At 45.1% G+C, this 11,127-nt stretch overlaps 2 protein-coding genes across 2 annotated transcripts in view; one reads left to right on the top strand and one right to left on the bottom strand.

The window, feature by feature from the left end:
• The window catches only part of MYH6 (myosin heavy chain 6), a 43,733-nt gene that overhangs the window by 14,133 nt on the left and 18,473 nt on the right, over positions 1-11,127 (top strand). The window contains exons 13-22 of the mRNA XM_069097621.1: positions 2,323-2,390; positions 2,664-2,751; positions 2,858-2,975; positions 3,136-3,259; positions 3,685-3,821; positions 4,590-4,845; positions 5,735-5,977; positions 6,235-6,411; positions 6,965-7,110; positions 7,422-7,512. Coding sequence (XP_068953722.1) covers positions 2,323-2,390; positions 2,664-2,751; positions 2,858-2,975; positions 3,136-3,259; positions 3,685-3,821; positions 4,590-4,845; positions 5,735-5,977; positions 6,235-6,411; positions 6,965-7,110; positions 7,422-7,512 — 1,448 coding nt within the window. The remainder of the gene's footprint in view (positions 1-2,322; positions 2,391-2,663; positions 2,752-2,857; positions 2,976-3,135; positions 3,260-3,684; positions 3,822-4,589; positions 4,846-5,734; positions 5,978-6,234; positions 6,412-6,964; positions 7,111-7,421; positions 7,513-11,127) is intronic.
• Positions 1-11,127, bottom strand: part of NGDN (neuroguidin) — a 104,410-nt gene that overhangs the window by 90,508 nt on the left and 2,775 nt on the right. The window lies entirely within an intron of this gene.

Raw genomic sequence — 11,127 nt, 5'->3', positions numbered from 1 at the left:
GTCCAGGGCAATTCAAAGCGGCCACCAGCAATCTCTTAGTCTCTCTCCACGAGGTGCAGCTTCCAAAAAGAACTTCCGCCTCTCTCTTGTCTCTCCAAATCTACATCACCAGCTCCTCCCACTTCAGGGACATCAACCAGCCCATCCCACAGGTGGGATTAACAAACTCTGGGTTTTAATACAATCAATTTGAAAACCAAGCCAATACAGGGGAATCTTTAATTGCCATTACTATCACAGCAACCTGATGGAATTCATCATCTGGCTGCCAGGAAATGAAGAGTTCCCAGATCAGAGAGAACCTATTGCTTGGGGGTGGCGATGAACTATAGGAAAGAAACCTCCAACTCCAAAGAGGGAAGGGAAAAATATATTGAGAGAGGAGACAAAGGGAAAGATATGGGAAGAGAGTGGTGGATGTACTTGGGTGGGAAACATAATAGACTAGAGCTAAGGATCTCTCATGATACAGACAGGATGTTTCTTGTGCCAGTAACTGGGAAGGTCACTGCCTGAAGATTCCTCCTTAGGAAAGGGTCAGAAGTGTCGGCTTTCTTGTGCATAGACTGGAGTGAGTTAATGGAGATGAGTGATGCCTTTCCCAAGGTGCCAGAGGCCAAGGTTAAAAGTATTAGGGCAGTGCCAAAGATCAAGAGAGTGTGCAAAACAGGGGAAGAGATGTGGTCTGAGATTTGGGTGGAGGAGAAGAGAAAGACTCCCAGTTCCCCATAGAGTTCAATACAATTTGTATCACCCCCGCTGATTACAAGCAATTCATGTTTTATGGCTGGCTGGGCAAATGAGGTTAGTCTTACCTTCTAACTTTCCCTAAGTAAAATGTATCTTCCAATGGCCACCAGCAGCAACATTACCCGCAGGGCAAAAAGCAGTCTCTAAGTCCTATCAATCAAGCAATCAGCTAGCATTTATTAAGCACCTACTGTGTGCCAGGCACTATGCTAAGTGCTGGGGATAGAAAGAAAGTCCAAAAAAAAAAAAACCCAAAACACCAAAACCAGCCGTGCCCCCGAGGAACTCACAGCATTCAAACAACAAATATCTGTACAGGATCATTTGGTATAATCTCCGTGTAAAGGCACTAACATTAAGGATGAGTGGGAAAGAACTTTTGTAGAAGGTGGGATTTGAGCTGAGACTGAAAGGAAGCAGGAAAGCCAGGAGGCAGAGAGGAGGAGGGAGAGCATTCCGGTCACAGGAGACAGCTCAGAATTAGAAGATCAAGACATGTGTGACATGTATAAACTGTGTCGGATGCAGTCACAAGGCGGGGGGAGGGCAGGGAAGGCGGGCAAGAAGGATAGAATTTGGAACTCAAAACCTTTTTTTTTTTAAAGCAATCAGGGTTAAGTAACTTGCTCAAGGTTACACGGCCAGGTGTTTCTGGGTGGGTGCTAAGTGTCTGAGCCCAGATTCGATCCCCAAGTCATCCTGACACTGGAGCTGGTGCTCTTACTCACTGTGCTACCTGGCCACCCTGAACTCAAAACTTTTTAAAAATGTTTTTAATTGTTTTAACATGTAATTGGGGGAAAATAATTTTTTTGTCTTTTTGGAGGGGGGAAGCAGGGCAATGGGGCGAGTGACTTGCCTAAGATCACACAGCTAGTAAGTGTTAAGTGTCTTGAGGTCAGATTTGAACATAGGTCCTCCTGACTCCAGGGCCAGTGCTCTACTCACTGCAACACCTAGCTACCCCATAATTTTTTTTTAAGAGAGATGTGTGAGAGGAGGAGTATGGAATGTTACTGGATCAAAGATAACATGGAGGGAATAAAGTATAAGAAGACAGAAAGATAGGAAACAACCAAACACAAGGTTCTATATTTGATCCCGGAGGCAAAGGGAAGCCGCTGGAGTTTATTGACTGGAGGAGGTGATGGGGTCAGACCTGCACTTTAGGAAGACTTATTTGGCAATTGAGAGGAGAATGGATTGGAGAGGGGAGAGATGAGACAGACACCAAGCAGCAGGCTATATTGTAATTGTCCAAGGGTAAGGTAATGAGGACCTGTAGCAAGATGGTTGTAGTGTTGAAGGAGAGAAGGGAACATATATGAGAGATGTTTAAAAGGTATGGGGCAGGGGGCGGTAAGAAAGAGTCAGGAGTCAAGAATAACCTAGGTTGGAAGCCTGAATGGCTGGGAGGACGGGGGTATCTATGACCCTAAGAGATGTTAGAAAGAGGGGAAAGCTTGAGGGGGAAAGTTAATGAGAAAGGAAACAGAGAGAGAGGGGACTATGGAAGGTGGAGGTAGAATGTATGCCTTCTCTCCCTGACTGATTCTTTCCTCTCTCCAATAGCTGATGCAAAAGGCAAAGGAGGCAAGAAGAAAGGGTCTTCCTTCCAGACAGTGTCGGCTCTCCACAGGGTAAGAAGAGCTAGCCACTGTGGGTAGAAGTGGGAGTACTGAGGGAAAACTTGGCCAAGCAGTGCAGGGTGAGAAGGAACTGAGAGGGAAAAGACCAGAGGGACTTGTTACCTTAGACATGCAAATTATGCACAGGTCATATGCAAACTCAGGGCTGTTAGTCTTAAGTCAACACAGTTAGGGTTTCAGTGTTGCTGGGGCTAGGCCTCAGGGTGTCCAAGAGATGACTCTTGTCATCCCTAAACCTCCTTGACCACTGCTATCCAACCCCAGGAGAACCTCAACAAGCTGATGGCCAATCTAAAGACCACCCATCCCCACTTTGTGCGATGCATCATTCCCAATGAGAGGAAAGCTCCTGGTGAGTAGTAAGTGGGGAAAGCAGTTAAAAAAGGTGGGAGATAGGGAATGTTCTGCCTACATTTACTGAGAAACTTCTCTTTTATCCTGTCCTCTGATACCTGCAGGGGTGATGGACAATCCCTTGGTTATGCACCAGCTACGCTGTAATGGGGTGCTTGAAGGGATCCGAATTTGCAGGAAGGGATTCCCTAACCGCATCCTCTATGGGGATTTCCGACAGAGGTGGGTGAGGGCCACCAGGGAAGACCTTGGGATCTGGAGGGTGGGGCAGGTCAGAGGAGGGTAGGGCTGGTGGTAGAAGATCTTGTTCCTAGGTAGCATCATTCTCCATTTAATCAACAACCACACAGAGTGAGGTGACCATGTCCACCTCTCCCATCAGGTACCGGATTTTGAACCCAGCAGCCATCCCTGAAGGCCAGTTCATCGACAGCAGGAAGGGGGCAGAGAAGTTGCTTGGCTCCCTGGACATTGACCACAACCAGTACAAGTTTGGCCACACCAAGGTGAGGGAGGCAGGGCCACAGAGGAGACTCACTGGGACTGTGTAGGTACTCCCTAAGGAGAGAGGGTCTGAGGCCAGAAAGAAGAGCAAAGGGAGGGAGAGACCCACCTTGTCCTTTACAACCTTATGGTTCCCTCCTCCCACCAGTTTCATCCCTAACTTCCTTTTCTCTCTTTTCCTCACCCCCAGCAGCCCGAGTCCTCCCTTTCTAGGAGGATGGCTCTTAGTCCATACTTAGGGATAGAGCAGGGAGATCCTAGAAAAGGGGAGATGTAGGTTCCATCCCATGATTCTTAAATCTCTGTAATGAAATCTCCCAGCTCCACCGATCTTCCTTCCCCAATTCTCTCTGGGAGGACTGGGAGAACTTCCCATGAGGATAACCCTTACTCTTCCTCATCCCCAATACGTGAATGTTCTCTCCAGGTGTTCTTCAAGGCTGGGCTGCTGGGGCTGCTGGAAGAGATGAGGGATGAGAGACTATCCCGCATCATCACCCGGATTCAGGCTCAGGCCCGGGGCCAGCTGATGAGAATTGAGTTCAAGAAAATTGTAGAACGAAGGTGAGAAAGCAAAGAAGGCAGGGCAAGAGTTGAAAAGGGCGGGGATGGCTAGGTGGCTCAGTGAATAGAGCATCAGCCCTGGAGTCAGGAGGACCTGAGTTCAAATCCACCTTCAGACACTTAACACTTACTAGCTGCGTGACCTTGGGCAAGGCACTTAACTCCAATTGCCCTGCCTTGCACCCTCCAAAAGCAAAGCCTGAAGGGCAAGGGGGTAGTGGTAACCTCTGGTACTCTAGGAGGAAGAGCACACTATAGTGGGTAAAGTGCTGGGCTTTGAGTCAGGAGAGACCTGACTTCAAATCTCATCACTAACATTTATTGTCTGTATGACCAGGGGCAAGTCACTTACTCTTTCTGAGAGTCTCTCTGAGACTCAGTTTCCTTCTCTGTAAGATGAGGATAATGACACCTGAGATACCTGCTTTATAGAGGTGTTGTGAAGATCAAATGATAACATATGGAAAGCAATTTGCACATTTATAGCCCTATGTAAATGTCAGTTATTATTGAGAAAGATAACATGTATTAAGTAACTTCCCTGTGCCTACCACTATTCTGGGTCCTCTATGGGATACAAAGGGAGGGAGAGAATGGCTCCTGCCCTTGGGGAATTTACAATCTTCCTTCCTTCCTTCTCAATGGTAGGAGGTCTCTAAGACTGAGGAGTCTTAAGAAGTGCAAAGTAGAACCTGGTTCATGGGATTGAAGGATAAAATTAATAGGTTCATGGCACCCCTCTTCCTCACACTGACTTTTCCCTCTTAGGGATGCCCTCCTGGTGATCCAATGGAACATCCGGGCCTTCATGGGGGTCAAGAATTGGCCCTGGATGAAGCTCTATTTTAAGATTAAGCCTCTGCTGAAGAGTGCAGAGACAGAGAAGGAGATGGCCAACATGAAGGAAGAATTTGGGCGCATCAAAGATGCCCTGGAAAAGTCAGATGCTCGACGGAAGGAACTGGAGGAAAAGATGGTATCCCTGCTTCAGGAGAAGAATGACCTGCAGCTCCAAGTCCAAGCAGTAAGACCCTTTGGTCCTCCTTATCTTCCCCATCCTCCTTACCCTGCCCTTACTTAGGAAACAACCCATCTTCCTACCCCAGAGCAGCCTCTGAGTTCTAAGTCTTTTTCTTATCTTCCTTCATCTTCTCCTTACAGTCTCTTGTTTTGTTTGTCTATTTTTATTCTGAACTTGCCAAACACCCGAGAAAATAGGCATTTCCCTATATATACTAAAAAAGAAAAATAAAATTATTCATGAAACTGTAGGCAAATGTTTGCATATCTTTTTTTTTGAACCGTATATAAATGGTTCCACCTGTTTTTTTCAAAGCTGTCTTGCTTATTTGTGCTTCTCTCTGGTTTGTCTTCTGTTCCCTTCTCTTCATTTAAAAAAAAAAAGATGCTTAATTAATCCTCTTTTCTTTCATTTCATTTTTTTTTTTTGCTAGCCTTATCCCTATCCCTTCCTTCTCCTCCTCCTTGTCCTCTTAAGGAAAAAAAAACCCTCATAGCAAACATGCAAAATCATGCAAGACAAATTCCCACCTGAAAGAATTTGCTTTATTCTAAACCTTGAATCCGTCATCCTTCTGTCAGGTATATAACATGCTTCACCATCCAGCCTCTGGAATCACATCTGGTCATTGCATTGATCAGAGTTTTCAAATCTTGTTTTTTTTATAATCATATTATTATAGTATAAATTGTCCCCCTGGTTCTTTTCACTTCACTCTGCATTAATACACTCAGGCCTTCCCAAGTTTTTCTGAAACTGTCCATGCTGGCTTTTTAGTGTTTCTTATGACACTATAGCATTCCATTCCATTCACATACTATACTTTGTTTGGCCAATGTCAGTTGGTAGAGTCTCTCCTCCATCTCTCATTTTCTCCATCCTCTGCTCCCAGGAACAAGACAACCTCAATGATGCAGAAGAGCGCTGTGACCAGCTGATCAAAAACAAGATCCAGCTGGAGGCCAAGGTGAAGGAGATGACGGAGCGCCTGGAGGATGAGGAGGAGATGAACGCTGAGCTCACCGCCAAGAAGCGAAAGCTGGAGGATGAGTGCTCAGAGCTGAAGAAGGACATTGATGATCTGGAGCTGACCCTGGCCAAGGTGGAGAAGGAGAAGCACGCCACGGAGAACAAGGTGAGCAGAGGGATTCCTTCCAGTTCCATCCCTAGACCTCCATGGGACTTCTAGGCCATGCTGGCCTCTGCCATGGGGCCAGGCCACTAGTAACACCCATAATCAAATCTGCATGTCCCCCTGTGGTCTACGAGATTAACACGAGCCCCAATATTGCACCCGACAATGCCTCTTATGGACAATACCTTGGAAACAGTTCATTGGTTTGGGCCTGCCATCCACAATGGTGGGTGGGAAATGGGTTTCTTATCCCACAGGTGAAAAACCTGACAGAGGAGATGGCTGGGCTGGATGAGATCATTGCCAAGCTAACTAAGGAGAAGAAGGCCCTGCAGGAAGCCCACCAGCAAGCATTGGATGACCTGCAGGCTGAGGAAGACAAGGTCAACACACTGACCAAGTCCAAGGTCAAGCTGGAACAGCAAGTGGATGATGTGAGTGGGTTTGATCCCATCCCCTTATGTTGCTGAGCAGGTTCTTTCCAGGAAACTGCAGTGGTCTGAGAGCGCAGGGGCTCTCCCCTTTCATTCTGTATGTGATCTTGGGCATGTCAGCCAATTTCCTTGGGCCTTTGGACTAGATGGTCCCCTACACTTCAAGATCTAGGGGATCCTATGATCTCCAGCACCTTACTCACTAGCATGCACATTAGCAGGGTCCTAATAAGTATTTGTTGAATTGAATTAAATAAAATCCACTGGTCTTATTTCTGAGGTCACTGGAACATCTATCTTATCTGAGATCCTTCTTCAGACTTTATCCTTGTTTCCTTTGGCAACTTGACCCGAGGTCCCATGTACTTAAGGACAGGAGCCCCATGAACTTTGGGTCTAGGGTTAAAGTTGAAAGGAGAACATTCTGTGTAGTAGATCCTTGGTCTTACATGGAATAGTCTCTCTCTGACTGTGCATCTGTCTCTATCTCTCTGTCTATTCCTCTTTCTTTCTCTGTCTCTGTCTCTCTGTATCTCTCTGTCTCTCTTATCAGCTGGAAGGATCCCTGGAACAGGAGAAAAAGGTCCGGATGGACCTGGAGCGGGCAAAGAGGAAGCTGGAAGGAGACCTGAAGCTGACCCAGGAAAGCATCATGGATCTGGAGAATGACAAGCAGCAACTAGAGGAGAAACTGAAGAAGTATGAACCCACGATGGGAAGGAGGGAGGGCGTTTGAGATCTGTGCATCAGTCAGAGGGCACGTCAGAACAGACCACCCAGCCTCCACTGTGCCTCTGCTTCCTCGGGGGTATCAGGGAGTGACTGATGTAACCCCTGCCATGGGGCAGATTGATCCCAATCATTCCCCTTCTCCCCATCCACACTCCTGGAAAAGCTGGCACTTATCATGTGTCTGGGGGGGACTGGGTAATCCCAGTGTCCTAGAACCCGGGAAGAGAAGAGGCAGAAATGAAGGAATACCCAGCACCCACCAGCCACCTCTGTTTCAGGAAAGAGTTTGACATAAATCAGCTGAACAGCAAAATCGAGGATGAGCAGGCAGTGGCTCTCCAGCTACAGAAAAAACTAAAGGAAAACCAGGTAATTGTCTGGACAGCTAGGCAGAGGGCACTGGGGAGAACTGAAGGGTTTGGATACCTCAGAGAAGACGCCTGGGACATTCTAGAATATAGAATGACATAGTGGAATCATCATATTATATCTCATACAATAGGGCAGCTGGGTGGCTCATTAGACAGAGTGCCAAGCCTAGAGGCAGAAAGATCTGAGTTCAAATCTGACCTGGGACATTTATTAGCTGTGTGACCTTGGGCAATTCACTTAACTCTGCCTCAGTTTCCTTATCCGTAAAATGAACTGGAGAAGGATATAGTATCTTTGCCAAGAAAACCCCAAATGGGGTCGCAAAGAATCATATATGATTGATAAAAGATTGAGCAACAGCGACAAAACCTCTCATCTAAAGGCAGAAGGACCTCAGAGAGAAATCCAGGGTTACAGGTGAGGCCCATGGAGTTTATGTGACTTGACCAAGGTCATACAGGTGGCAAGGGTCAGAATGGGGATTTAAACGCAGGTTCTAGGAGTCCAGAGCTAGGGCTCCTTCTTCTATACCCCAGGGCTTCCTCTCCTCGAGCTACCTGAAAGTTAACTGACAATGAGACTCTATCACTTTCCCCTAAGAGTCTGGTAACTCTCTAGAATGCTAATTATTTCTCAAGTGAGAATAGGTCACTTTCTCTCCAGAACAGCCTCAAATTGGGCTACTCTGGAAGCAGGGGTGGGGAATATCTCCTAATAATTAGCCCTTCTATTTTTCTGGGATAAAAAAGTTGGTGTTGCTTTCTGTTTCCTGGTCCATTTGCTCTAAAGCAAATGATAGAAAAAGTCCCTTCCCTACTCCCCTCCCCCATCTGGCCCCTTTCCTCCTATACAAAGGAGTAGACTGTCACAAAGATAGGTAGGAAGTCTCAGGATCACTCTTTAAAAAAACAAAACTTCATAACCTTTAACAAGAACAGTCAGATAAACATTAAAAACAAGAATAAAATCTTACATAGAACGCTTAGTATTTAACCAAGTAGAACCAAAGGTATTAACAAACATGAAAAAATAAGCATGTCTTCATTGTGTCCTTCTCCAGGTCCACCTAATATTTTGTTACCTCTGCCTTTGTTTTCTTCTCTTTAAAAAAAAAATATATATATATATATATAGTTATAATCAATGTATTTGCAGTTCAGGTGTAAAACACATTATTTTGTCTTTACATATTTCTTTATGTGCAGCATTATCTTTGCAGAAGGAATATAGCTGACTACTACCACTGGTATCGAATCCATCCCCCCCTCCCCCATGAGGTTAATCCTCCCTCCAGAGCACTTACTTACCCAAGGCACTCTCAGCCATCCACAGACAGGGACTCTGCCATCAACCTGCTGAGGACTCTGTTGATTTGGCCAGGATTCAATTCAATTTGACAAATATTTACTAAGCACCAAAACTAAGAAACTGAGTCAGACATAGGTTAAGTGACTTGCCCAGGGTCACACAGCTAGGCGGTACCTGAGGCAGGATTTTAACTCAGTTCTTCCCCACTCCAGCCCCAGCACTCTATCCACTGTGCTACCTAGGTGCCTGATTTTTTAAAAATGTATTAAGTGCCTACTATGTGCCAGGAACTGTGCTAAGTACTGAGGATATAAATACAAAAATGAAACAGACCATTAAGAAGTTTCAGTCTAATAATCATCTATTTAATCCAGTCTCCTCCTTCTACCTCCACCCCTTCCATATTACAGATGAGAAAACTGAGGCCCAGAGGGGAAAATCACTGACCGAGTCACATGGTCACAAGTAGTAAAACTAGTATTTGCACCAAGCTCTTTGGGCCCCTGTCTCCTCTGCATCCTCCAGGTGTCCCCATCTGCAATTCACTGGTTGGATTTTTTTTTTTTTTCTGGAATAAGAAAAACGGTTTTGTTTATGTCTCCTCCCTTTGTTATAACAGCTTGAATGTCTTCAGCACTTTAAAGTTTACAGAACCCTGTCCTCACAACTCTGAGGTAGTTTTACAAATATTGTTGTCATTACCCCCTTTGTAGAAATGAGAAAATGGCGGTGCAGAGAACTTAAGCGACTTGCCCAGTGAGTGTAAGAGCCTGAGCATCTATCCTCAAGAGTAATGCTCTTTCAGCTTTGCTATGCTGTCTCCCCTTGCAAGAACTAGTTTCCATCACTTGCTCCAGCCTGCTCTTCTTATTTCAATTGAGATGCTCCCCTCTGCTGGGAAGTGGGGAGAGTGGCTCTCCTCTCCTGCTACTGGTTTCCACAACACTGAAAATAAATAAATACATATACCAATGGAAACCTAGACGCTGCTGACAGTTGTAGAGTTTAGACACCATCCTAAAGGAAGGGATCATATCCGACCCTCTGCCTGGCCTCTGCTGCAGCCAGAGAATAAATTAGTGAGCGGAACAAAAAGAAGTCCTAGGTAGAATAAAAAACAAGGTTTTTAAGAGTCAGAAGACCTGAAATTTGAGTCCAGGTTCCAGAATTTACTAGTTTCATGACCTTAGGCAAGTTACTTACCTTCACTGGGCCTCATCTTGTCCATCTGTAAAATGGGGATAACAATGCTAATATTCTCTACCTCATAGAATTGCTTTGGGAAAAGTGCTTTGTGAACCTCCAAGCTCTAGATGAGTGTGAGATGGCCTTTCAGTCAGATCCATGAATAGGTAGCTAGGCAAACAAGGGAAGCAGGTGAAGACAGTGCCCTACTAAAATATCCATAAAATTAGCTATGCTCCTAGGACTCAGAATTAGGAAGTAAAACCTCAAATAACTAGTCAGATCAAGGAATTGAGAGATTGGGGGTGGGGGGTGGAGAGTCAATGGTTAATTGAATTCTCTGGTTACCTGAGGATAAACAGAAGCCACTTTTTTTCAGGTGTTTCCCATGCAAATCTATACAGAACTAACCCGTCCATTGTCCTGCCCTAGGAAGTAGAGCATAATGAATCTCATGGAAATTTTCTGTGATGACTCAGACATTACACTACCTCAGAGTCTTCTCTCTGAACACAAATTTTCATCATCTCATACTATACTTGTAGAAGGTATAAGAAACTGGGTTGAAGCTATACTAAGCCAAGGACATAGCCTGAAAGTATTACTTTGTTTTTAACTAAGGTTTTGCTATTTTTTGTCATTGTTTAAGCACTTTCCCTAAAAATGGAGGGCAAAGAGGAAAGAATCAATCATTGAAATGTGGCATTAAAACATGAGCCACCAGAGTGACCTAAATTCCAGATGGAAGAGATGCCATGATCCAATGTTTTAGATTCTAGGTTTGGAGCTTCAAGGTCATAGTGTAGCAAAGAGATCATCTCTCAGGAGTCTTTGGTTCATATTGCAGCTCTGATACTGTGCAACCATGGGCGGGTCACTTTGCCTCTGTGAGACTCAGTTTTATTATCTTTAAAATGGGAACAATCATACCTGCACCATCTACTTCCCAGTACTGAGAGAGGAAAAAAAGAACTTTGTAAGCCTAAAAGTGCTATATAAATGTGAATGTGTGTGTGTCTGGGTTTTTTCGGGTTCTGGTATTGATCGAGGATAGCCAATGTTATCTAGATGAGATTGGGCTTCATCTGTCCCTTCTGTTCTAGAGTTAGTGTCATGTGG

This window comes from Petaurus breviceps, unplaced genomic scaffold, assembly GCF_028583685.1.
Source record: "Petaurus breviceps papuanus isolate PSGF00001 unplaced genomic scaffold, PetGlider_PUasm1.0 37, whole genome shotgun sequence".
In the NCBI taxonomy this organism is placed as follows: Eukaryota; Metazoa; Chordata; class Mammalia; order Diprotodontia; family Petauridae; genus Petaurus; species Petaurus breviceps.
The sequence above is the reverse complement of the archived record's forward strand: the minus strand, read 5'-3'. Positions and strand labels throughout refer to the sequence as shown.